This window comes from Lampris incognitus, chromosome 10, assembly GCF_029633865.1.
Source record: "Lampris incognitus isolate fLamInc1 chromosome 10, fLamInc1.hap2, whole genome shotgun sequence".
Classification (NCBI taxonomy): Eukaryota; Metazoa; Chordata; class Actinopteri; order Lampriformes; family Lampridae; genus Lampris; species Lampris incognitus.
Genome location: NC_079220.1, coordinates 4,777,901 through 4,805,771, shown reverse-complemented (window position 1 = coordinate 4,805,771; position 27,871 = coordinate 4,777,901). Strand labels below are relative to the sequence as shown.

Here is a 27,871-nt window from a genome sequence, read left to right as displayed (position 1 = left end):
TAACCCTAACCGTAACCTTAACCCTAACCCTTACCCTAACCTTAACCCTAACCTTAACCTTAACCTAACTCTAACCCTAACCCTAACCTTAACTTTAATCCTTACCCTAACCCTAACTAACCCTTACCCTAACCTTAACCTTAACCTAACTCTAACCCTTACCCTAACCTTAACCTAACCCTAACCCTTACCCTAACCCTAACCTTAACCTAACCCTTACCCTAACGTTAACCTAACCGTAATTCTAACCTTAACCCTAAAACCAAGTCCTAACCCTAAAATAGACCCTTTTCCTTGTGAGGACCTCTAAAAGGGCCACACAAGGTAGGTGGTTTCTGGTTTTGCTATCCTAATGAGGACGTTTGGTCCACATTAGGATAGTTAAACATGTACACACACACACACACACACACACACACACACACACACACACACACACACACACACACACACACACACACACACACACACACAGCCAGATGTGGAGACACTACACTACTGGATATGTTTTGGGGTTCGGGTCTAGTTTTGGTGCAGAGCTGGCTGTAGACATGAGATGCCACAGCCATGCGTATTATTTGTGCTGTACGCTGCGTGACCGTGGGCGAGAAAAAGGGAAGAAACTACAAATCCCAGTGCGGCAGGTTTCCTGGTTGTGACGTCACGTCCTGCCCATTCGTTTGGCGGGAAGGGCTGATCGATAATTGGTCACCGCCGGCGGGCACGAGAAAAGAGGTGAGGCAACTGCGTGGCGCACGCTCAGCGTTTTCCACACCTTTCTCCACCCAAAACAGGAGTCTGGAACACCACCCACACGTGTGTGTGGGTGGTGTTCATACACCTCAGTGTATGAAACACAATCGGACCAACAACCCTGATGGATTTCACCACCGAGTTTACTCAGAGAGAGTGTGTGTGTGTTAGTGTGTGTGTGTGTGTGTGTGTGTGTTAGTTAGTGTGTTAGTGTTAGTCTGGATTTGACCGGATTAACGGCGTCCTTTTAGTCCTTGTCTCCTGCAGCCGGCCGGCCGGGGCCAAACATGTGAGTCAGGAATTAAAGAGGGCGGACAGGATGAGGGGGCGCAGAGAAGAGGAAGAGAAACATCACTATTCATGATGAAGAATAAATAAGACCGCCATTGGAAATTTGTAAACTAGTAATAACACACGTTAGCCCCTAGCTAGCGGGTTTGATTCTTTAGCCGAGCGGTTAGTGATGTCGCCTTGTGGTGCAGTACACCCCGTATCGAATCCCGCACCGGGCAAGAAAATAACCGGTTACACTATCATAATGTAGAGCAGTGGTTCTCAACCCTTTTGGGGTCCTGGACCCCCTGCGTATCTTTGATCTACCCTGAGGACCCCTCCACCTGATCTTGGGGGAGGGGGGTTGCAATTTGATAGAAACAGTAGAAACTGCATTTTAAATTGCATTGCAGATATATGTAACAAAACAGAATATGTATTCAGTAACTTTCAGATATATGTAACAACACAGAATATGTATTCAGTAACTTTCAGATATATGTAACAAAACAGAATATGTATTCAGTAACTTTCAGATATATGTAACAAAACAGAATATGTATTCAGTAACTTTCAGATATATGTAACAACACAGAATATGTATTCAGTAACTTTCAGATATATGTAACAACAGAATTTTTATGCAGTAACTTTTAACAATGCAAACGGGAGCGAGATCTCTTATTAAAATACAATAAATTACACTTGTGAAACAGAATATGTATTCAGTAACTTTCAGATATATGTAACAACACAGAATATGTATTCAGTAACTTTCAGATATATGTAACAACACAGAATATGTATTCAGTAACTTTCAGTATATGTAACAAAACAGAATATGTATTCAGTAACTTTCAGATATATGTAACAAAACAGAATATGTATTCAGTAACTTTCAGATATATGTAACAAAACAGAATATGTATTCAGTAACTTTCAGATATATGTAACAACACAGAATATGTATTCAGTAACTTTCAGATATATGTAACAACAGAATTTTTATACAGTAACTTTTAACAATGCAAACGGGAGCGAGATCTCTTATTAAAATACAATAAATTACACTTGTGAAACAGATGTAATGAGAGAAAATAAAAGTCCTGTTACCCTTTATAGTTTAGGTAGATAAAGGTCTCAGTCACGTTTGAGTAAAATAATCCTATTTCTATAAATGTCATAGGATCTTTTTTTTAAAGATATTTTATTTTCACGGACCCCTTGCAATTACACCACTGACCACTAGGGGTCCGCGGACCCCCGGTTGAGAAACACGGATGTAGAGGAACGGCGTTTAAATTGTAGCGCTGATGACCAATGGCATCGCGAACCACGAGTCTACTTCCGGAAGCCTGGTCGCTGAAGTCCGTCTCAAACAAGCGAGACACGACCTTGCACATGAACTTCCGCGGGGTGGCGCTACTACACAAGATAAGCCATTTAAACGCATTAAACTACCTTTTGTAGGGGCAGAACAGAGACGGTTTGGGGTTTTGGTTTTTTCCACTGTAGTGTATGAAAAGTACAGGCCCCGGTTCACTTAAGGCGTCGCCGTATTGGCGTTAGAAAGGTTGCGTGTGTGTGTGTGTGTGTCACCATTGGTGCCGCCTCCCGTTGTGGGGCGGAACTTTCCTTCTTCTCCAGGAGCGCGTCGGACCCCTTTAAGTGACGGACCGAAACCCATGGCGAGGTTATAGCGCGGTAGTAGCGTAGACGTGAAGGGGAGAGTTTGATTTATATTCCTCTCTTGTCCCCCCGAAAGACCGGTTGTTGTGTTCGTGTGCGGCCAGAGCAGAGTAAGTTGTGCTGTTTACTTACTGGCTATAACTTGGTCGCCTTGCGAGGTTTCTCTAATTACAGTGTGAGTGAGCAGTAATGAGATGCTTCATTTATCGCCGCTAAAGGCACCGAGCTAGCGGGCTAGCAAGCTAACCGCTTGTGTGCTTGTGCTTCTAGCGAGCTCCGAGGTTCTGCTAGCTAAGGTGCTGCGGTCTGAGGTTAGCTTGCTAGCTTGAGTGTTGTAGTTGACGTTATTGTATTTATTATGAGTTATCCATGGTTACTTTGTTTCATTTTCATAACCACGCCCACCGGTTGTTAGCAATAAACCTCTTTGAAGGTGGCATCCTTGCGTTCTTGCCAGTGCGCCGCAGTGGTCGCATACTCCCCACCAGTTGGAGGCGCCGCCTGAGCTAGCCATCCTTCATCACAACTGCTAATGAGCACAGCTTTGGTCGTGTCGTCACCAGTAAACCCAAGGAAAGGAAATGGTGAGCTTTATGTTTGAGTCCGCATTTTGTTAAAGTAAAGGTCTTTGCAAACCAGATCCAAAATTTTTGCGTGCTTTTTTATTTTTATCTCAAAGGATTTAGTGCAAATTTAATGGACAAAATGAACCAGTACTACTTCATATAGTACTACTACGTATGATATGATTGCTATGTAGAAAATGTACTACAACAACTACTCCATGTAGTACTACTATGGTATGATTGTTATATAGTAAATGTACTACTGCTACTACTTCATGTGGCGCTAATATATAGTACTGTTTAGCAAATTGACGTGTATTACTACTTAATGTAGTGCTATGTAATGATTATTATTTAGTGCTCTATAATGCCCGTTAACTCTTGAATTTATCAGCTAGTTGTTGACTCTCTTGTAAGTCTACCAAAGAGTGAACATGGATGTAAATGTGAATAAAAGCCCCACCATCTCCTCAGGGTCTGAACATCTGGTATAGACCAGTATTTCTCCAGTAGAGGGCGCTGTGCTGCTTTGTCATAGTGAAAGCGAATGGTGTATGTTGAAAACAATTGGCTCTCTGCATAACTGTAGTAGTTAACGTCCACAGTTCTGAGGATGACCTGTACATTGGAATGAATTTTGTCAATTGCAAATGTAAGTATAGACAGGTCAGTGTCATGGTGTACCTTTATAAAGTTATGCTGAAATAACCAAAATGTTTTCATTTTAGCTTATTTTATCATTTTTATGTCAAAAAAGTTTTTAAAAAAAATGAAATGGCATTATTTTGACGACTTGAAAAATACATAAAAATATAAATTTTGTGGTGACGTCATTGTAATGTGTATCACAAGGTACATGAAAATTCCTACTGGAGCAGGAGTAAAAAACAGGTTTTGAGGTACACATTTCAATTTTTCAATGATTAAGACGTGTACTTGGAATGTAAATAAGGTGTCAGAGTGCATTAAAAAAAAAGCATCCAAATGGAGCTTGTTTATCAAAAGAAAATTCTGGGCAGGATCCCCCCGGACCCCCCTACAGAAGTCCGGGCTAAGCCCCCAGATAGCAAAATTGCTGTGGCCTGGACCCATCTCACTCTTTCATCCGGCCCACATACCGTGTGGAATGATGGCACTTGGGCGGTCCGCTCCTGTTTGCCAGATCTGGACCAGAACCAAGCCATAGCAATGCCGCATGTGCCACATATTTGCCAAAGGTGGTCCATATTTGTTTTGTGATATTTGGGCCATATTCACCATTTACCACATGGGCCACTTCAGGGTCACATCCAGATCACATGTTGCCCAGAGCACCGCATTTTTGCCACAAAAGGCCCACATTTGATTTGGCATATTGGGCCATATTTGCTATTATACATGTGGGCCACTTAAGGCTCACATCCTTTTGTCAGGGCCAGAAGAAGGCCATCAGTGCCGCATCATGGCCTGAAGTGGCCAACATCCGGATGCTGTCTGGGCCCTGAATCCTGGAAACGTCCCTGCGCTCACTCCCCTTCTGTTGCGAGCTAGATGCTGATAAGTACCGGGACTGCAAGTTTTTTTTTTTTTTTTTTTTAAATTTATTTCTGATTTTCCCCTTTTTTCTCCCAATTTAGTGGCCAATTGATCCCTATTTTAATTCAAACACCCACCCTCGTATTGCATGCGTTCGCCAACTGCATCTCTCCGGCCGGCAGTCTCGAAGGAAAGCGCCTCCCCACTTTCGTGACAAGGCGAATCCAAGCCGAACCACTGTTTTTCCGACACACACAGAGACGCATTCACATGACGAACACAAGCCGACTCCGCCCCCCTCCCGAAGACAGCGTTGCCAATGATTGCTGCTTCATCCGGGACTGCAAGTTTATCGACATCCGCACACGTGATCCCACTGAAGGGAAGGGATGAGAGTGTAAAAAGGAAATGTGCTGCATGTGGGGGGGGGGGGTCACATGTGTTGAGTGGGTTTCTTGATGGCGTCAGCTGGAAGGGATGCCAGGCTGACGCACACAAAAAATGAACTCGCTTGACGTTATTATGTATGAAACTGCCAATCAGATTTATTCACTTGTTAAACGAATATGCTGGCTCACTGTTCCGGATCGTTCTGGTCCACTTTAACCACCTGCTCCATTTCACCACAGATGTGCCCCAAAACTGGTCGCACCACTTCTCCTCTTTCCACTCCACATGCTCAGCAGCACGGCAGATGAGGATACACCATCATGGCTATCTACTCTAATGAAAATGAGGTAATTTCTTATTAATTGCCCACCAGTCTCCCAACACCATTGGTTCTCAGTCAGGTCCTCAGTACCACCGCTACTGCTGGCTTTCTGTTCTGCCAAGTAGTTCATTACACTCACCTCCTGTTCCAGGTCTAAAAACTCACTGGGCATTCGTCCGTCATTCAGTTCAATTCAAAACTTCATTGCAGACTCAGGGTCCATAACGGACAAAGACAAACAGGTAAAAGACAAACCCTAGACACTACACAGAGTAAATAACATAAATGGAACAAGTCAGTGTGTTATAAGAAGGCAGCTATACCAGTGGTCCCACTGCTGGGACTGGTAGCGTGTGGTACTGAGTCTTATATTAATTAAACTCTTGATGATTACATTATCAGAGTCACTGAGACGGCAAATAACTTTATACATGAGATTTCTTAGAAGAGCCTGAAAGGTACCGACTCCTGCAGCCACAAACATTTCACTTGCACTACACCATCTAGGTCTTTTAGTAGTATTCTCACTGCATCATTATAAGCTACTCGAAGCCTCTGTCAACTTGCTTTTTTATAGTTTGGACACAGGTGTACAGTATAGAGTGGTGGACAATATGTAGTTTGACCACAGGGGGGCAGTATAAAGTGGTGTAGTTTGACCACAGGTGTGCAGTATAAAGTGGTATACCACAGGCGTGCAGTATAAAATGGTGTACAATATGTACTTTGACCACAGGTGTGCAGTATAAAGTGGTGTACAATATGTACTTTGACCACAGGTCTGCAGTATAAAGTGGTGTACAATATGTAGTTTGACCACTGGTGTGCAGTATAAAGTGGTGTACAATATGTAGTTAGACCACAGGGGTGCAGTATAAAGTGGTGTACAATATGTAGTTTGACCACAGGGGGCAGTATAAATTGGTGTACAATATGCTCTGGACAGAGACATCTTCCCACTAACTGAACACATACTAAACTTGCATGACAGAGTGTTTGCTTGTGCGTACATCATGCAGCATTGCCTATAGATATCATCATCGTCTGTCATTTGTTCAGTAATATAATGTCCAACATATTTCACCTTATTACACACAACAAGATTATTATCAGACGATTTAAAACCAGTAAGTTTTAGATGATTGACCTCTTTGGTTCTGCAGATCATGACAACACTCTTACTAGCGTTGTATTTGATATCGTGCTGCACACCGTACACACAAATATATCAAGGAGCTGCTGGAGACCAGCACTACAGGGTCTAAGAAGGACAAGGTCATCTGCATACATGATATGGTTCACCAAGGTATTACCCATCATGCACCCAGTGTTTCAGGCTTTCAGCTGCTTGGACAAATCAATATATAAATTGTAGAGAACTGGAGGCAGAATTCCCCCTTGTCTGACATCACTGCTGACCCCAAATGGGGCTGAAACACTATTACCCCATTTCACTTGCATAGGCTGGAGGGCAGACCAATAAGCCAGGATTCAGTGTGCTTGTCTGTATTTGTGTTCTTGTGTTTTTGTGAAACATCATCCGTTGTGGCCCAAACACAAGTTGACATTTAGCCGAGAACACTTCAGATGCCTGGGCACCTTCTTAGACCACTCACTCCAACAGAGGATGCATTGGCTGGTGACTTGGCAGACATGAGACACACAAAGATCTGGGTATTAATTTCCACCTTAAAGGGGTGGTTGTGTTTCCGGGGGTTTTACATGTGTGTGTGTGTGTGTGTGCAGTTTGAGGCAGGGTGAACTGAGAGTTCAGCCAAGCTTTCACCGCTTGTGAAAAGACGGCGGCTCCTCTGCAGAAGAACGGAGTGGACGGGGGATCCCAGTGCATCACCCATGTGGCATGGCGAAGGCAAACAGACAAATGTTATAAAGATAATGTTAACTCTTAAAACGTTGTAAAAATTAATCAGTTGTATTTAAGAATCGATTGTATTTTACTGGACACGCTATATGAGGAAGGGGGAACAAGCCGAGAGAAGGATTTGAGCCAGTATTCGTGGACTTGCACCAGTGCCTGTCGAAAATTGACTCATTATATTTTATACAATGAATCAATAACCAAACTTACGGAACGTTATTTTCATTTCTTGGCTGCCGGGCCATTGTTTTGTGGGCCAGTGGGGGGAAAATGTTACGTTGGACATGGGATGTCTACCAGGGTCATCAGCACCTCCTCTCCAAAGAGCTTCTCTGAAGCCAAAAATAGAATAACCCAGTTGTTAGGATTTTATTATATACTTATGAAAAAATGGTTAAAAAACTAACGTAAAGTTAACGAGTAACAGTCAACTTCATAAAGCTGTATTTCCTTTTTTGTGTTTTGCGGATGACAGCACAGTCGTAGGCCGTATCACTAACAGTGGCGAGACGGTTTGCAGGGACGAGATTCAGCACCTCCCATCATGGTGCACTACCAACAACCTTGTCCTCAATGTGTAGAAGACGAAGGAGCTGATTGTGGACTTCAGGAGGTCTAGAAGCTGCAGCCACTCCCCCATACACATCAATGGGGTGGAAGTGGAGCGTGTCTCCAGCTTTAAATCCCTTGGAGTCCACATCAGCGAGGACCTTTCGTGGACATTAAACACCCAGGCCCTTGTGAAAAAGGCCCATCAATGCCTGCATTTCCTGAGGAGGCTGAGGAGCGCCCGTCTATCCCCCAAAATTCTCACCAACTTCTACCACTGCACCATAGAGAGCATCCTGACCATCTGCATCTCAGTGTGGTACGGCAACTGCACCTCAGTAGACCAGAAAGCTCTGCAGCGGGTCGTCAAGGCGGCCCAGCGTATCACCGGTACCCAGCTCCCAGCCATACAAGACATTTATCACAAACGCTGCCTTCGAAGGGGTCTGAGCATCAGCAGAGATCCCACCCACCCCAACCATGGACTGTTCTCCCCTCTGCGCTCTGGGAGGCGCTACAGGAGCCTCAGAGCCCGCATGACCAGGCTGAAGAACAGCTTCTTTCCCCAAGCTGCTGCCCACCTGAACCTGGCTACTCACTGGATGTCTGTAGATATTTTTAAATATTTTGTACTCCAGCTCTTTTTTAACTTGTTTTTAGCTTTTGGTCTTGATGTGTGTGTGTGTATCTTGTACTGTGTGTGGTCTTGATGTGTGTGTATCTTGTACTGTGTGTGGTCTTCATCTGTGTGTATCTTGTACTGTGTTTGTGTGTGTCTGTGTTGCAGTGTTTGGTGAAGCCGCAGCCCTCATTTCGTTGTTATCACGTGCCTGCACGTTGCTTTTGATGCCAGTAAACTGATTGGGATTTAGAAGCGGTAGTGATGAGCCTGGTGGACATGCGTGGCAGGAGCGGAGCTCCACCTGCCTCCAGACTCCACACACTGACGTAGAAAGGCGTCCACGAGCTTGCCTGTCTCGACGTGCATAAATGAAAACCCTACAAACCGAAATATCCCTTTAACAGCAGCCTGTCCCGGGTGTCTCCCCGCCTGCCGCCCAGTGGCTGCTGGGATAGGCCCCAGCGTCCCGCCACCCTGAGAGCAGGGTGAGCCGTTCGGATAATAGATGGATGGATGGATGGATGGATGGATGGATGGGAGAGGAAAGCAAAGCCTTCAGGCTCTGACTTCTTATAATTTTCTTATGCACATCAGAAATCAAAAGTAGATATTTGCCCTTTCTGGAAAAGCTATCGGGAGCCCCACTAACTCGTGGTGCCGGGAGCTGAGCAGCGGCAGGTCCTTCTCGGTCCTTCTCAGGCGCTGCAGCAGGTCCTTCTCAGTCCTTCTCAGGCGCTGCAGCAGGTCCTTCTCAGTCCTTCTCAGGCGCTGCAGCAGGTCCTTCTCAGTCCTTCTCAGGCGCTGCGCCGAGTCTTACTGCTGCTGCCTGTCATCCTCCCAGTTGGCGCTGCCAAGTTCAACTCGTCAAGGACACTTCTAAAAAAACAGAGTCTGGAATCTCAGTCTGGGAGGAGCTTTTTTTATTGGCTGTTCAAATCATAATTCAGAAGTTGACGTTTCACCGGGACACACACACACACACACACACACACACACACACACACACACACATGGGGATCTGTGGGAAGAATGACAGTGGAGAGATGAAGAGGAGGGAAGGGCCCGAATCCTTCATCAGTCTGTTGCTTTTTCTCCTTTTCCTTTTAGTCTTCTGTCTTCAGCTCCTCACTTCCAGCGGCCCCCCACCTTCCCTTTGCCGTGAACCTTTTTACTGTGGGGGGGGGGGGGGGGCGATGGAAGATAGGCCGGGGATGGAAGAAAACGTAGGGAGGGGAAGAAGGAAGGAAGGAGGGAAGAGAGGGTGGAGGTGAGAATATAAATAACATGGTAGATGGGAAGAAGACATTTTGTAAATAAATATTTTCAACTTACAACTTCTGAGCGTGAGAGATTCTGTTCAGCAGCACCACGATCTGTAGGGGGCGCACAGAGAAACGAGAGGAGACGAGTCAAAATGGAAGGGGGGGGGGACATCTAATGCCTAGTCCACACGTACGGGGGTATTTATGGACACGGGGGTTTCCCTTCTTCGTTCTTGAAAAAAAAACATGGCGTGGTGGTCTATTCGGTGCCTACCAACACGGGGATCACCGGTTCGAATCCCCGTGTTACCTCTGACTTGGTCGGGCGTCCCTACAGACACAGTCGACTCTGTGCATAGCTGTAGTCCACTGACTTCCGGTTTCTGCTCCGGCGGTCACACCAGTTTCCTGTTTGTTGGCGCGTGCTGTTGACTAAGGCATATTTTTGGCGATGCCTGCAGGATTTACCACGGATAAACGTTCACCACATGCACACAACTGTCCACACACTTTCTCCTGCACCTGCCAGCACACGGGGTGGGGGTGGGGGGTCTGAAGTTGTACATATCAAGTTACGTCCACAATGATGAGGAGGAGGATGAGGATCCTCATCCTCGTAACCGTTTTATACCACAATTATGAGGATGAGTATCCTGACATTACTGGTATGACCGCTGCAGTAGAAACCAGAAGTCAGTGGACTACAGTTATGCACAGAGCCGAAGCTGGATGTGGATATGTGTCCTGGTCGCTGCACTAGCGCCTCCTCTGGTCGGTCGGGGCACCTGTTTGAGGGGGAGGGGGAACTGGGGGAATAAGGTGATCCTCCCACGTGCTACGTCCCCCCTGGTGAAACTCCTCACTGTCAGGTGAAAAGGAGAGGCTGGTGACTCCACATGTATGGGGGGAGGCATGTGGTAGTCTGCAGCCCTCCCTGGATCGGCAGAGGGGGTGGAGCAGCGACCGGGACGGCTCGGAAGACTGGGGTAATTGGCCGGGTACAATTGGGGAGAAAGGGGGGGGGGAATATCCACAAACAAACAAAAAATCCTGTCTAGACTAGCGCGGTTTAAAAAACAAAATCTGTCCAAATGAAAACTCACAAACACATGCTACTCAACACATTGAATGAGCTGTCAAGAGAATGCCAAACCAACAGGTGGCGACATAACCCTAGCCCTAAAGCCATGTTGGCCAATCAGAAGCCTGACAAAAAAGAAAGAAAGAAAAGCCAACAACAACCCAAAAACTCCGTTTCCCCCGTCTACACTATACTGAAAACAGTTTCTGAAACTCTTCCCCCTGGAAGGGGTTTTCCAAAAGGTCAATTTTCAGCGACCCTAAACCCCTATACATGTGGACGAAAGGCCAGACCGCGCAGATAAAGCTACGTTTTTAAAAATACCCCTACACATGTGGACTAGGCGAGCGACAAAAACATAAAACAGACAAGTACATTATAATGTCCGTTCAAAGACTGAAACACAGTTTGTGTTTTCAGTGCCCCAGACTTTGAAAGTACAAGTGGAAACTTTCCCAAGCCCTTTGGATTCCCATGAACTTTAACTGTGCTTTTAGAGGAACAAGGCTGGATTATGGATGGGGCCAGTGGGGCCAGTGCCTCGGGGCCTCAAACTGCCAGGGGCCCTCCGAGCTTCGGGTTGCATGCGGTGCGTGGCCCAAGACTTCCGAAGGAAGTTGAGCGCAGCACAAGGTGACCACTGGGCCCCTGGGTGCTTATAGCGTGAGCCAATCACTAGGGCCCACCACACCCCTCAGCACTTACAATGTGAGGGCCTCCAGGCCCCTTGGTATTTAAAATGTGAGCTGATCACTAGGGTGCCCCAGACTCCTCAGTGCTTGCAATGTGAGGCCCCCAGACCCAATAGTGTTTAAAACATAAGCTAACCACTTGGGCCCCTCAGGCTTACAGTGTAAGGGCCACCAGGCCCTTCGGCATTTAAAGAGTGAGCTGACCACTGGGTCCCCAAGGGCCCTGGGGCTTAAAGCATGATCTGACCACGAGGGCCCCTGGGCCCCTTGACACCTACAGTGTGAGAAAGACACCAATATAAGAAAGCGAGGGGGCCCCAAAAGACATGTGCCCAGAGGCCTCACAGGATCATGATCCGGCCCTGAATACGAAACAGTTTCACTTGAAGCTACAATTGGGACGATTTACATGCAAGCAGATGTCGTGTTTGATACTTCCTATTGGTCGTGTGTTAAAGACGATAGATAATTCAAAAGTGTCCAGATCATATTACTCATTCTAATGGGTGCTGGGACAGGACACGTCCTCGTCGTAGCAGCCAAATGAGGGAGAAGAAGGCAGGTAGTGTTGAGTTTGAAGAAGTGAAGCTGTTGTGTCTAACCAGCAGATCTGACAGGACAAGCTGGTAGAAGACCTTCACCAACAGATCGTACAGCATCCACAAGTACAACCCCGGTTCCACCGGGTTTCATGGTTTGGCGGTGGGGAAGGTGCTGGCACAACAGCACCGGTGACTCTCGGCCATCTTGGGTGGATCTCTGGCCACTCAGAAGCCGGCGCAGCTACCACCCATCACCAAAGACGAAGCTTCACGGAGGGTCACAGTTTATCCCCCGTGTTGTCCGTGTGGTCATTTCTGTGCGACGTTACGGTGTTTACCTCATATTTCTGGTGCTTCATGTGCTCCATGAAGTCAAACTTCTCGGATTCCAGTTGGTAAATCCAGTCCCACATCTCCTGGGCCCGTTGCCTTGAAGACAGACAGACGGACAGAGATCTCTTCAGAGTTTGAATTCACAGCAGTTTGGGAACCATTTTCACAGCTGTTATCATTTCTGTGATGGGTGCAATAAGCATTATTTAGAGCAGTGGTTCTCAACCTTTTTGGGGGTCCTGGACCCCCTGCGTATTTTTGATCTACCCTGAGGACCCCTCCACCTGATCTTGGGGGAGGGGGGTTGCAATTTGTAGAAACAGTAGAAACTGCATTTTAAATTGCATTATAGTATTTATTCACTCTTCCGGGCAAAAATAAGAGCTTTCAGTTGTAACTTAGATATAGTTAACAAAACAGAATTCTTATGCAGTAACTTTTAACAATGCAAACGGGAGCGAGATCTCTTATTAAAATACAATAAATGACACTTGTGAAACAGATGTAATTAGAGAAAAAAGTCCTGTTACCCTTTATAGTTTAGGTAGATAAAGGTCTCAGTCACATTTGAGTAAAATAATCCTATTTCTATAAATGTCATAGGGTCTTTTTTTTTAAAGATATTTTATTTTCACGGACCCCTTGCAATTACACCACGGACCACTAGGGGTCCGCGGACCCCCGGTTGAGAAACACTGATTTAGAGTGTACGTGTTGCAGAGGTGCAGATGGACGCGCCTGTCCCCATCTCCCCTGACATGACAGATGACATGCTGGACACACCACACATGACCCTGTCTCATTGGATTTCATTTTATCAGAAGTGTTTGTTTGCTGCTGACATAATACCCCCCCCCATTTATTGTTGGATCCCCCCCCCCCTTTATCTCCCCCAATTGTCTCCAGCCAATTACCCCACTCTTCCGAGCCGTCCCGGTAGCTCCTCCACCCCCTCTGCTGATCCAGGGAGGGCTGCAGGCTACCACATGCCTCCTCCCATACATGTGGAGTCGCCAGCTGCTTCTTTTCACCTGACGGTGAGGAGTTTCACCAGGGGGACGTAGCACGTGGGAGGATCACGCTATTCCCCCCAGTTCCCCCTCCCCCCCAACAGGTGCCCCGACCGACCAGAGGAGGCGCTAGTGCAGCGACCGGGACACATACCCACATCCGGCTTCCCACCCGCAGACACGGCCAATTGTGTCTGTAGGGCTGCCCGACCAAGCCGGAGATAACACGGGGACTCGAACCAACGATCCCCGTGTTGGTAGGCAACAGAATAGACCGCCACGCCACCCGGACGCCCTACAATCGAATTTTTTCCCAATTAATTGAAAAAATTTTAGGAAGTTGTTTCTTATCCGCTGTGAGGGTCCAAGGACAGGCTGTTGTGTTGCTGTAAAGCCCCCTGAGGCACATGTGTGACATTGGGCTGCACAAACAAAACGGACTTGACACGACATAACCGTCACATGAGTACACAAGGTGACTGGGCCCGACACACCTGAGCCCGTCTTCCCTCATGTTCTCGGTGCCAAGCGCTTGGCGTCGGTCTGCCAGGGTCTTCTTCTTGATCTCCCTGCCGGTCATGCGTTTACCCCTCCTCGACTCGGCCTGGGACAGGACCACACACACACACACACACATTCAAATACCAGTAAACACCCACAGTTACACTGGGAATCCGCCACACTGTTGGGGTCAGTACTGGTTTTAAGTAACGTTTCCATAATAATAATAACAGAACATACCAGAACATCCTCCTAATACTTGCCACTGGTATTTTCCAGATGGTGTGTTTTCCCTGCTGCTGTTTGTCCCAATGTGTGGCGGTAATGTGTCTTGATGCTGGAGCCTACCCAGGGTCTCACTTTTTCATTTGAATTCCGGGAAGGAGATTAGTTCCCTGATGCCCTGGTGCTTTTCTGTAGATGTCCATTTTATTGGTTTAAGCCGCTACAATTTTCAACGAACGTATTGGCGTGAATAAGCTTTCCGGGGTGGAATAGTGGGAATGAGGAGGCATGGCCATGCCGTTCCTGTGCTCGCCTCCCCACACTGGCTCCCTGCCTGCCTGTTATAATGTCAGTTGATTTCTAAAATGCTATTGCTCGGTCCCGGGTTCGAGCCCCGGGGTAGTCCAACCCTGGGGGTCGTCCTCTGTGTGGAGTTTGCATTTTCTCCCCGTGTCTGTGGGTTTCCTGCCACAGTCCAAAGACATGTAGGTCAGGTGGATCGGCCGTACTAGATTGTCCCTAGGTGTGAATGTGTGGGCCCGGTGGTGGACTGGCGGCCTGTCCAGGGTGTCTCGCCGCCCAGTGACTGCTGGGATAGGTTCCAGCATCCCGCGGATCTACCTAGGATAAGCGGCTCGGATGATGGGTGGATGGATAACAGAATATAGGCTCAAATGGCTGGATTGTGATCAGGCCAGTTTTGTTGGCTAATTGATTGACAGGCTGTGTGATGTGGTGGTTGGAAGACATCGGCGGGGTACTGTTCACCAGACCACATAGTGGCCGTGGACATGATAACGTGTAAAAGAGAAGGACGGTTAACCAAAGGAAGTTTTGAGTTTTTCTGCTGTTGATTTTGATCATTGGCAAAAGCCTCCTGGATGCCGTGCAGTTTGAAGTTTTGGTGAGCCAGCATCCTGACATCAAACTGGCAGCAGCTCACACAAGTTGAATATTCCTTGCTGGACATCTTAAAGGATCTATATGTAATATTTTGGTCGTTAAATATAGCACTGTTGTTGTTCGACACCTCACCGACCGCAGACTTGGCTTGCACTTGCAGTTCTCGGCAAATTATGACGTCACTGCAGCAAGATGTTGCAAATTTTCCATTTGTTCCTGGCGTTATGCATGTATGCTGCTTGCCTTGCTAACTCGAGGAAGGGGCAGATGGCATGTTTACTCTGATTTGTTGTTGGTGTTCTCATGGCCGAACAACAGAGGTCAGCATTCAGTTTGAAATGACGCATCTTGCAACGTGAAATCTACAGAAAAGCCCAATTAGCTTTGTGTGAGGATTCTGCTAACAACATACACCAGAAACAAGCAGCAGACCCACCTTGGCCAGGAAGCCTCCGAAGTTAGCCCCCATGTTGGACAGAACTTTCTTCTTCTTGGCGTCATCGTCAGCCTTCCTCTTGGCCTCCTCTTCCTCTTTTCGCTGGCGCTCCTCCTGAGATGTGGGGGATGGGTGGAGTGACAGGAGAAGATGGGAGACGGAGAGAATGGACAAACATCAACATCAAACTGGTTCGATCGCCATTTCCTCTCCCGGGGGCAGCCGGGAACCGCCGCAGCCGGGACGCGAACCCGGGTCACCCGCACCACGGGCGACTGCGCTAACCAGTCGACTAAAGGGTCCGACCCGTTAGCCAACGGGCTAGCATGTCTACTCATTCATGGTCGTTACAATATGTTACCAAAGAAAAATGTCAATACGAGCTCAGTGGGCTTACACGTGAGTTCATTTAAGTGTGTGTGTGTGTGTGTGTGTGTGTGTGTGTGTGTGTAAGAGTAGTACCGCAATCTTGTTCTGTCTGTCCTTCTCCTTCTCTGCCCTGACCCTCTGGATCTCCGCTCTCTCTGACCGACGATGCTCCTTTATGGGGGGAAATGTGGGGTTGGACATGGTGGGATGGAGGGGGGGGGGGTAAAAAGAAGGTTGAAGGAGGAACAAAAAGCTCTGCTTCACAGTTCAACAGATCCATCTCTGGAAGGTTCACTGCAAAGAGTGGGCTTTGCTTATGGGAACTTGCTTGGCGGTTAATAGAAGAGAGGATTTCTGTCTTCATTTCCTCTGCTAGTCCAGGGATTCGAGCTGTCAGCCACAAGTGTGCCTTTCTCTACAGTGTTTCTCAGCTTTTTTTGACCCCAGACATCTAAAGAATGGACTGATTCCAACTGACTTCCCGCTGATACAAGCATGCAGGCCGGTGTGGTGAACTTTGGTGACAAGTAGTGATTTTTAGATGTGAAGCGCCTCATGAACCTTCCAACTCACCAACAAACTGACATTTAGACTCCTGTTGAGCTGTACCGTCTGTGTAGATTAGTGGTGGTGATGGGTGGGTGGGGGGGGGTTATGAGCACTCCACAAATGTTGTATATCTAAGGAGTTAAAGAATTTGTTGTTTTTTTTGAAGTTAACATTATATTCCTCATTGGTAAGAAATGTGATAGCTATTTTCCCTGCCCCCTCACCACTGTTCTGGTATTCTATCACGTGGCATGTGGTTTCTTTCAAGGTAGGATTTCACAGAAACCCCATCGACAGAGATGTAAGTAAGACGTCCTCTGTCAGCTTCAAACTGCCCAAACAAATCAGTCTTTGAATAAAAGATTCAAGTGTTTCTGATGTGTCAGTTTGATCTCCTGGGTCGTCGGTTAGCGAAAAACATGATCCAGACGAGCTAACGTTAGCTCTGTTGAACCGCTGCTAACGCGTCTGTTTTACAAGGTCAACATTAAGCGTCCAGTCAGGATGTGATGTAAATAACATGTAATGTTAGACACGCAATCTGAAACGTACAGTCAATACTAGACCTAATTCCAATTACAAAATTATGACAATGATCCTGTATCGTTCTGTTCACAACAGTCACACGACAGTTGCGATTGTCATCCATGACACTGTTCTCCCCCCCCCCCATTTTGAAGGTTTTGTGAGGAGCTTTGAGGATGAAAAATATTTTTGAGTAAAAGCAACAGATGAGACAGATAATAAGATAAATAACATGAAAACAGAAATGTTGAGTACCTCAGATACCAGCAGTACTGCTGGTTTTCCATTGTGCCAGGTAGTTCATTACATTTCACCTGTTGTCAGTCATTCCGACCAACTCGTTACAACAGATGAATGTAATGAACTACCGGGCAGAATAGAAAACCAGCAGTACTGCTGGTACCTGAGGACATAATTGAGAATAAGGCTCTAGACTTGCGCCACCGCCGGCAGTTTCCAAAGGAATCAGAATCTGCCGGCGGTGGTCCAGGAAGTGGACCCACAATTCGACCCTTGAGTCCAATAAGCTCCTCCTCTTCCTTCTTCCTCTGCTCAAAGTGGACGTCAATCAAAGTCTGGAGCTCCAATAGGTCCTTCTCCATACGCTTTCTGTGGATGTCCTGAAAAGCAGAGAGAGAAAGGGATGATGGGAATGAATGAGAGGTGGATGAGTTGGAGAGAGGGTCAAATGAAGTAAGGTATGGAAAGATTGTTGATAAAAAGGAGACATAAACGTGTAGAGGGATTTTTGTGTATAAGTGGATAGAGGATATTGGATATTTTTCAATTGCTTACATCAAAGTCAACTCTCTCCCCCTCGGGAATCTTTGGTGGGGCTAGCTGGGGTACCAGGGGTCTGTAGAAATAGTAAAAAGTGTAAATGAGCAAAAATGCGAGGAATACGGAAAAACAACTATAAGCCAAAAAACCTTGACGGTGTACAGCAGGACCTCAAACATAAAATGAAGGGGCTTGATTCAGACCTTTGCCGAAAAAGCACACCCCATTAATGCCCATTTACGATAATGCATATACATACATAGCAAAGCCTGTCCATCTTCATGCTGCAATATGTGGCTTATAAAGGAATTTTCCTGATGCACTGAAATATCTCAATACGTCTAGCTCTCATATTTGATATCGATGTGTAACTTCACAAATCCTGAATCGGACACTAAAGTGTGTGAATGAACGTACTTGGGTTTGGGGCGTTCCTCCTCTGGAGAGCAGTGAGGAGGAGGTGGTTTGATGTAAAACAAAAAAAAAAAAAAACAGAAAAAGAGAAGGATAAGTTGAAGTAGTATATGAATTATTATGTGAATAGACACAAATATTTCCCAAAATTTGTATGGAAATAATATTGGTAACACTTTAGTATGGGGAACATATACACCATTAAGTAGGTGCGTACTTTATAAGGTGGTAGTACCACAAGAAGAGTTATTCTCCCTTACTAACACGTAATGAATATGGTCTGTTCTTACATAACAAAACACAAAAGTACAAGTGTTAATAGTGTTAAATTACTGTAAATTAAGTTTTTGTGACTTAGAATGTGTTCCCCATACTAAAGTGTTACCATAATATTGTTATACATCCCTCTTTGGCAATGAGAGATATTCTTGTGATCAGACAGATAGTCTGAAACTGGCAACGTTAGCAAGGTCTATAATGTCAATTAGCGATAACAAACTGAAATGCTTGAAAATGCAAAGTAAAAAACAATTCGTCAGCACTGAACCGTCCTCGGCGTGACTGACTGTCTGTTAACACCGGGCGAGCTGAAAGGTGAAACAATCTTTTCCAGTTAGTTCTTTTTGTCATAGGTTTCATCAACTGTTTATCCAAAAGTGTAGACGCCTTTTGAATCGAAATGCACAAACACTTCAAAATGACTCTAGGTTGTGTTCAAGTTCCCTGTACCCCAGTCGGTTACCCAACCCGTTCTCTTCAATCTGTGCACAAATAACATACACTTTCAAATTGCATGCAGTGCATACACCAAAATCCACTTTTGTGTGCAGGTGCTACACCCATCCTTCCCATTAATTTCTGTGGAGAGGAGATGCATCCAAATACCATGCGTCACCTTGAAGGGTCATGACGTCACCAGCGACGCTCAGTTCACCTGGTCCTGATGCGTGGCAACCAGTCGCCAGAATAAATTGTTGGGATTTTACATTTCTGAAAACCAAAATCTCGACGTTTCTGAACCAAAAATACATTTAATGTCAACAACAATTAATAGTCTATGTTTCGGAACACAAATATTCTGTAGATGTATATTTTTCCGACCCTATTTAAGGGGATGGGAAACAAATGTGTGTGGTCACATTTTGAATATTTAATTGTTAAATGGATGAAAATTAATTTTAACCATTTTTGACAGTGCCCTCCCTCACTTGATGACTCTACCCATATGGGTATAGGTACATAACTGAAGTCAGAAGCTCTCTATAACAGTTGGTCCCTTGTCTATAGCCCTTTCTGTTACTGAATGAAAAGCCTACCACCATGCGCTGAGGTCAAGGTTCAGAGGTCAATATTTCAAAGCAGGAGCCATTTACAATCCTCAGACCGATGTAATGTCGCTCTACAGGTTGAGATCTTTCCAACGATGTAATTGGCTTAATCCTATGACAAAGTTTTAATTTTAACATTTCATGGACAGGGCCGTGACCCGGGGTTACTTTTAGAGAGCCCTTTGGAGGCCCAACACATGAAATGAGAGGTCTTTAGCAGGTCTTTAAAATAAGCCTTGTCGTAGGACTAAACAAAATGCATCGTTGGAAAGGTCTCGACCTGTAGAGTAACATTCTGTCAATCTCAGGATTGTAAATGGCTCCTGCTTTAAAATATTGACCTCTGAACCTTGACCTCAGCGCATGCTGGATGTACATAATATATAGCCAATATTTGCGGAAGTCGAAACATGAATTACACCGCATTTATGTGGTTTATTTGAAAACAATAAATCATACAAATGTTGATTTATTTAGGATGTTTTTAGCAGGCATTGTAGAAACACGTTTTAGGGTTGTGTTCAATGTAGGAAATGTTGCATTCCAAAAATTTTCCGACAAGACCTGAAAGAATCTTTGTAATAACTAACAAACTAAAGATCATGTACATTCGCTGAACGAAGAACATGAAAGTAAAATACATATTTCTCACTAGAAATGTTATCAAAACGCATTTTATTACCGAAACTATCTTAAGATGTTCCATTTGCCACTGGGACTAAAAGGAATGTCAGCCATTTTTTTCTTTATGCAGACAGAAACTCGACAGTCACGTGACGTGGATGCAGGTTCCAGCAACATTGAAATGTTGATATGAAACTTATTTTTGGTTCAGAAAGATGAAGATTTTAAAGTGCTGGGCGACTGGGTTGCCGCGCACCAGATGAACTGGGCGAAATGAGCCTCGCTGGTGACGTCATGACCGTTCAAGGTGATGCTGGTGTTTGGACGCATCTGCTCTTCAAAGAAGTTAATGGGAGGGATTGGGGTAACACCTGCACGCAAAACTGGACTTCGGCGTGTGCATTGCACGCAGTTCAATAGTATAAAGTCGTGGTATTTGTACGCAGAAAGAAGAGACCGATGAAACATCTTCTGAAACGTCATCACTGTACAAACAAAGGTGTTAATTAAGACAGTTTCAAAATCCAAAGAAAAATTCATGATGGGCTTTACAACAACAATTCAACAATGGCAATATCCCCAGATAGTTCACTTTTCTACAACTCGCACCAAGTATTGTGGGAAATTCCCAACTTGATCCCGAGAAAATAGTGTGGTCTGAGCTTTTAGCTACTCAATAACACACTTTTACAATCTCTCACCTTCCTCCTGGGCTTCTTCCTCTGGTGGGCGGGCAGGCAGGCAGACGGACGGACAGACAGACAGGCAGGCAGGCAGGAAGACAGACAGGCAGGCAGGCAGACAGGCAGGCAGGCAGGAAGACAGGTAGGCAGGCAGGCAGGCAGGCAGACAGGAAGACAGACGGGCAGGCAGGCAGGAAGACAGACAGGCAGGTAGGCAGGCAGGCAGGTTGAGGGATTGGTGTTGAAAAATAAAACGGAAAATGTCATAAATGAGGAAGCATTCAATTAGAGGAAGGAAGGAAGGTAGGTAGGAAGGTAGGTAGGTAGGAAAGAAGGAAGGAAGGAAGGAAGGTAGGTAGGTAGGTAGGTAGGTAGGTAGGAAGGAAGGAAGGAAGGTAGGTAGGCAGGAAGGAAGGACGGAAGGTAGGTAGGTAGGCAGGAAGGACGGAAGGTAGGTAGGAAGGAAGGAACCCATTAGATTTTCGGTGTGAATCAGACAGGAAGCGGATTGGGACGATAACAGCAGAGAGAATAAAACGAGGGAAAGAGGAGGAGAGAGGTGTAGAAAAGAATTACTTTACTCCAGAGTTCATATACGGTGCTGCGTAACGTACACGCTTCAATAAAACTACCATTTCCCATCATGCAGTGGGAGTCACGTCACTGACTGCAGCCAGAGGAAAATGGAGTTTTCTTTTTATCTAAAGCGGTCATAGTTATGTTACGCACGTGATCAGTGTAAAGGACATGTAATAGATGTAATAGCAAATTAATTAATTTGCAAGATTAATGAATAAAACAGTGAATACAGATCAAAGGCACAGTCCACTTAGCTCACTTGTTGACATGTCAGTTATTCCTATCACCTGGCTCAGGTCACTACTCATTTAGAAAACATGAGAAATCAAAGGGAAATGAGCACAATATCTGCACTGTATCGTCTTTGTTTGTTTGTTTGTTTTTGGACACCACAGATTATATCCTTCTTCCTCTGATCTCAGTGTGGGGGAAATATTTACGTTTATAAGATCAGAATATAATGGAAATATGTAATGTATAACGTGGGTGTGTGTAACTGTGAATATTTGTGTCTTACACTCGACTTTACAGTGCAAGTGCAGGTGAACCATCGGAGTAGACAGGAAGGTGGAAACTCAGCGTGCAGTTTTCCCAAACTTTCACACGTTTTGCGTGAAATCACTTTACAATCTGGGTTCAGTCTTCATTTAATGCGACTTGAACATCTCACTGAACACTACCAGGTTAAGGAAACTGGGCTCTTTTGACATGAAGAATTTCAGATTAGGCTCCTGGACAGGTTGGGGGAAACTGGGTTTGGAAAAGTAAACCGAGCACAGTAAATGTACAGTGTAAGTGCAGGTTTTTATTGAATAAAAACAACGCAGTCATCTGCATAAAAAGGTGATGTCTGCAATTTCGACCTGCACAGGGACTGAAATGTCAAATGTAGTTGGCTTCTTAAAGTGTGGTGATACATGTCAGAAAACTCTCGTCCTACCTTGGTATTCTTGTTGCTCTGATAGCCGGGACCAGTACCGTTTCAGCCAATGAGAAAGCAGGACACGGGGACAATGACAGGTCAGAATCAATGCAGCCTCACCAAATGCTCTCTCTCTTTCTCTCTTTCTCTCTCTCTCTCTCTCTCTCTCTCTCTCTCTCTCTCTCTCTCTCTCTCTCTCTCTCTATATATATATATATATACATATATATATATTTAAGTCAATATAAAAGAAAAGCAGTAACAGCTTTCATTTGCTTGAGCATGTCTGCAGACAGGAAGCCATGTGTTATCTGAATGCAGGATTACGAGGCAGCAAACTATGCAGGAATTTGTCTTGGTGGTAATGGCACACAGACATGTTAGTAACTTACCGAGTTTTCTGGTACACAGAATAAAACCTGAGCTTGTTCTTCAGTCTTGAGACCTATTTCAAAACCACATGGGACTCTGGGCTGATTTGTTTAGAGCATTTTTGTTTTTTGTTGTTGTTGGATTTTTTTTTTTTTTTGGATCAGTTCATGTTACACTGGTCTTGCAATTTTCTCCAGCGGTGCATATATGCATCATAATACCCAAATTCATGAGCACACTGTTCTTCGTCAGCTGTTCTTCATCATAACTGGACACTCGTAATTTCTAGGTCCCTGCTTTGCAGCTAGTGTGGGCCAGGCCAGAGAGAGGCCTGATTGACTCTTGTTTTAATATAAAACTTCTGTTTGGTGGAGTGACAACAGATTGAGTCTTGATACGTTTAGACCATATGACTCTTTTGAGTGTAGTTTAAAACAGAGTGCAGTGTAATAAATTGTATTTGTGCAGAATGGTGGTGGGTTGTAAGTATTTAAGCAATGTAGGCCAGGTAAATGAGACCATAAACTCACTGTTATGCAGAAAAAATAATCACAAGACTAAGTACACCAACTGGGGGAACCAGAGAATTCTATCACAAGGCCCCAAACTGGATTATTGGCCCCTTCAGAGGGACGTGGTGATTGTGCACAAAGAAACATTCAAGGACATTTTCCATTTTCTCCCCAAAACAAGAAATAAATGACCTTGCCAAAAATCCAGCAAAGCACATTGCACCATTAGAAACATTCTGGCTGTATGTCTTCACCTTCTCCATCCTCTTCTGCCTGTTCTTCCTCCTCTTCTGGCTCAGCCTCCTCCTCCTCTTCTTCTGAGAGAGACAACAAGAGAAAGAAAAGCTTAATAAGTTATAACATCGAAGTCTCACTTTAAGTCATAGTTTCTAATACAGTACACCTCCTTTGTGTGTGTTTGTGTGTGTGCAAGTGTGAAGGGTATGAATACGGCGGACAATTCCCTGAAGGGCAAAATTCTCTAAATCTAAAGAAAAGGGATCTCTTTAAATTTGAAACAATAATTTATTTGTTTAAGCTTTCAACATGTATAAGTTATCTATTTATATCTGTTTATGTGAGCGGACATCACGTCAACCAGAAACTCCTACAGAAAATGTGCAGGCTAGCTGAAATGGCTTGCAAGATGACCACTGGGTGGTTGCTAACGCGTGGCCTAGTGGTTGCTAGGCATTTACTGGTGGTTGCTAGTGAGTTTTAAGTGCATAGCAACCCACAGCAATCCCTCTGTAACTAGAAACATGTAAACGGCCAATCACAATGAGCCGATGATACAACAATCCTTCTACTATTTACAGAAGAGTTTCCCGAATTTCAAAACGTCGACAACCTCGACACGTCTTCCACTTCGGCTTGACACCTGGAAGTCTGAACAGAGCTGCTACGCTGAACTACGCAGGACGAGTTTGAGTCCAAAGTTCATTCATTCATTCATCTTCAGCTGCTTCTCCGGGGTGGGGTCGCGGTGGCAGCAAGCTAAGTAGGGAACTCCAGACGTCCCTCTCCCCAGCAACGCCCTCCAGCTCCTCCTGGGGGATCCTGAGGCCTTCCCAGGCCAGATTGGACATGTAGTCCCTCCAGTGAGTTCTGGGTCTACCCCGGGGTCTCCTTCCAGTTGGACGTGCCCGGTAAACCTCCAAAGGAAGGCGCCCAGGAGGCATCCTGATCAGATGCCTGAACCACCTCAACTGGCGCCTTTCGACACGAAGGAGCAGCGGCTCTACTCCGAGCTCCCGCCGGATGTCCGAGCTCCTCACCCTATCTCTAAGGCTGAGGCCAGACACCCTATGGAGGAAACTCATTTCAGCCGCTTGTATCCGCCATCTCACCCTTCCGGTCACTACCCAAAGCTCCTGACCATAGGGGAGGGCTGGAACCAAGACTGACTGGTAAATTGAGAGCTTTGCCTTCCGGCTCAGCTCCCTCTTCACCACAACAGTCCGGTACAGCGTCCGCATCACTGCCGAGTCCAAAGTTTTTGGAGAAAATAACGATGAAGGTAAAAACACCGAGACAACATAAAAACGCTGTTTGATATATATATATATATATATATATATATATATTTTTTTTTTTTATTTATGCAGTTGTCACAGTGAACAAATTCCCTTCCCCTAAAATGTCGACCCAACTTACCTTCTATCTGTTCCCTAAAGAGAGAGGAGGAGGAGGAGAGGAAGAGAAACGTCATTCATTAAACCAGTGAACCAGATTCTGATCACGTGACACTTGAACGCCGACGTGGACAAAACTGTACTCACTCATACTCCTCTTCTATGTCCGACATGGCTGAAAGAAAGGGAGCAAACCAGTTATTACGGACGGATATTATTAAATAAAGTGATTGAAATAAAACCGGTGTTAAAGACATCGATGAGGTGCTGGAAGACCGAAGACACCTGAAGCCCACATCCTAACACGTGGGGAGGGAGGTTGTTAGGACTTGGGGGGGGGGGGGGTTGAGGTCGGTTATTTCACCCACCGACGTCAAAATCCACCCCTGTACACAGAAACTGAGAGACAGTGTGCTGACCTTTTCATTTTCCCACAGTTTTCGTCAGTGAAATGAACACTCCGGCATGCTTATGTTGACCCAAAACAAGTTGTCTCTGGGCTTGTTGTCTACATCAGTGTTTCTCAACCGGGGGTCCGCGGACCCCTAGTGGTCCGTGGTGTAATTGCAAGGGGTCCGTGAAAATAAAATATCTTTAAAAAAAAGATCCTATGACATTTATAGAAATAGGATTATTTTACTCAAATGTGACTGAGACCTTTATCTACCTAAACTATAAAGGGTAACAGGACTTTTTTCTCTAATTACATCTGTTTCACAAGTGTCATCTATTGTATTTTAATAAGAGATCTCGCTCCCGTTTGCATTGTTAAAAGTTACTGAATACATATTCTGTGTTGTTACATATATCTGAAAGTTACTGAATACATATTCTGTTTCGTTACATATATCTGAAAGTTACTGAATACATATCCTGTTTTGTTACATATATCTGAAAGTTACTGCATAAGAATTCCGTTTTGTTAACTATATCTAAGTTACAACTGAAAGCTCTTATTTTTGCCCCAAAGAGTGAATAAATGCTATAATGCAATTTAAATTGCAACCCCCCTCCCCCAAGATCAGGTGGAGGGGTCCTCAGGGTAGATCAAAAATACGCAGGGGGTCCAGGACCCCAAAAAGGTTGAGAACCACTGCTCTACATGACCGCCAAAGCCCTTGAGCAAGAAGGCACTTCATGCCCCCCCCCCCCCGCGGAGCTTTTCGAGAGATCAGCCAAAGAAGACTGCGAGCGGTTGTCTTTGGCGGCGTTGGAGCGACCGGGTCCAACGCCTTGGTGTCAGCATCTGTATAAATCCCTCTGGGGAGCGACCGGAGGCGAGCGCGGCCTGGAAGGACGCGCCGTGCGGCACAGGCTGCGCTGAGATTAATCACTGTGGTGATGGAAGTACACACACACAGACACACACAGACACACAAACACACACCGTCCCACAATGCACATGAGAAAGAGAGAGGGAGAGAGAGATCATCCCTGTCTCTCCCTCTCACGCACGCACAGTGGCTGCTGACACTCTTTTGGCATGAACGAAGGGAAAGGATGGGTCATCAACAGGTGAGAATGTGAGGAGGTTTAAAGGGAGAAAAGACGGAGAGAGACAGATAGAGTTTCGCTCACTTGCCCTGCCCCCCCCCTCTGTCTCTGCCCATTCCTTCTGAGTCCCGCCCCCCCCCTCTCAAATGGTTTAAGAAACTATGTTCCTATCAGGAAAGAAAGAAAGAAAATTGAGGAGAGAAAGAAAAGTAAAAAGGAAAGAAAGGAAGGAAAGGGAAAGAAAGGAAGGAAGGAAATTGAGAAGGAGAGAAAGAAAAGGAAAAAGGAAAGAAAGGAAGGAAGGCAAGGGAAAGAAAGGAAGGAAGGAAAGAAAAAATTGAGGAGAGAAAGAAAAGTAAAAAGGAAAGAAAGGAAGGAAGGAAGGAAATTGAGGAGAGAAAGAAAAGTAAAAAGGAAAGAAAGGAAGGAAGGAAGGGGAAAGAAAGGAAGGAAGGAAAGAGAAAATTGAGGAGAGAAAGAAAAGTAAAAAGGAAGGAAGGAAAGGGAAAGAAAGGAAGGAAAGAAAGAAAATTGAGAAGGAGAGAAAGAAAAGTAAGAAGGAAAGGAAGGAAGGAAGGAAAGAGAAAATTGAGAAGGAGAGAAAGAAAAGTAAAAAGGAAAAGGAAGGAAGGAAATTGAGAAGGAGAGAAAGAAAAGTAAGAAGGAAAGAAAGGAAAGGGAAAGAAAGGAAGGAAGGAAAGAAAGAAAATTGAGAAGGAGAGAAAGAAAAGTAAAAAGGAAAGGAAGGATGGAAGGAAAGAAAGAGAACGCACGTGCTAATGCGAGGCACTTGGCTTTTATTTTGAAAGTAGCTTAACGGATGAACTTGAGGGGTCCGACGTGTGGTCTCACGGCGGTAAAGAGTGATCAGTAAATGAGTACTGGGGCACTTAACGACGTGCTAATTACAAAAACGAAACCAAAATTAATTTACCCTTTTTCCTCCGCGTCCATTTTGAAAACGTGTTCGTTGCGTCATGTCCGGTGTTGGGGGCGGGGCCAGAGCGGGCTGTGCCTCGCCCGCTGACGGTGGCCCCGCCCTCAAATAGAAACCTGACTGACGCCATTTTTGACCTGTCGCAGCGCCGCATCGCTGGACTCGGGTTTTAAGTTAATTTGGCGGGTGGAATCGACATCAGAAATTCATTTTTATAAAATCATTTGAAGTGCCACAGTACTGGATTTACGAAGCGTTTTGCCTGCTCTCTGAAGTCCTTTGTCTCGTTTCTAAAACGTATAGTTATTGTTCTGCTACTACACTTCTGAGTATTGCTATTGCCCTTACTGTGTAAATATTATCAACCTTTCCCTCGACTGGAGAATGGCGCCGTTCTCCCTGCAGCTGCTTATTCCAGTCAGACAATGTGACGTATTTCAAAGTGAAACAGGATATTAGGGGGCGGGACCAAACGTAAGAGGGGGTGTGATTTGACTGGACCGTGCAAAGCATTTGATGATATTATTGGTTGGACTGTTACTCGCCTGGTGACGCCAGGCTGTTTCAGAGCAAGTTAAAGTGAATATACACTCACCGGTCACTTTA

At 45.3% G+C, this 27,871-nt stretch overlaps 1 protein-coding gene across 1 annotated transcript; it reads right to left on the bottom strand.

The window, feature by feature from the left end:
* Positions 1-9,471: 9,471 nt before the first annotated feature.
* Positions 9,472-27,395, bottom strand: tnnt1 (troponin T type 1 (skeletal, slow)). Its single transcript, XM_056287606.1, has 13 exons — positions 27,303-27,395; positions 23,455-23,545; positions 22,335-22,352; positions 20,834-20,854; positions 18,184-18,205; positions 17,782-17,842; positions 17,490-17,606; positions 16,006-16,083; positions 15,544-15,657; positions 13,973-14,082; positions 12,474-12,564; positions 9,891-9,931; positions 9,472-9,729 (listed from the first exon to the last, which is right to left on the bottom strand). Exons 1-13 carry the CDS (start codon positions 27,393-27,395, stop codon positions 9,684-9,686), a joined length of 903 nt encoding a protein of 300 aa, XP_056143581.1. The 3' UTR covers positions 9,472-9,683.
* Positions 27,396-27,871: the final 476 nt, after the last annotated feature.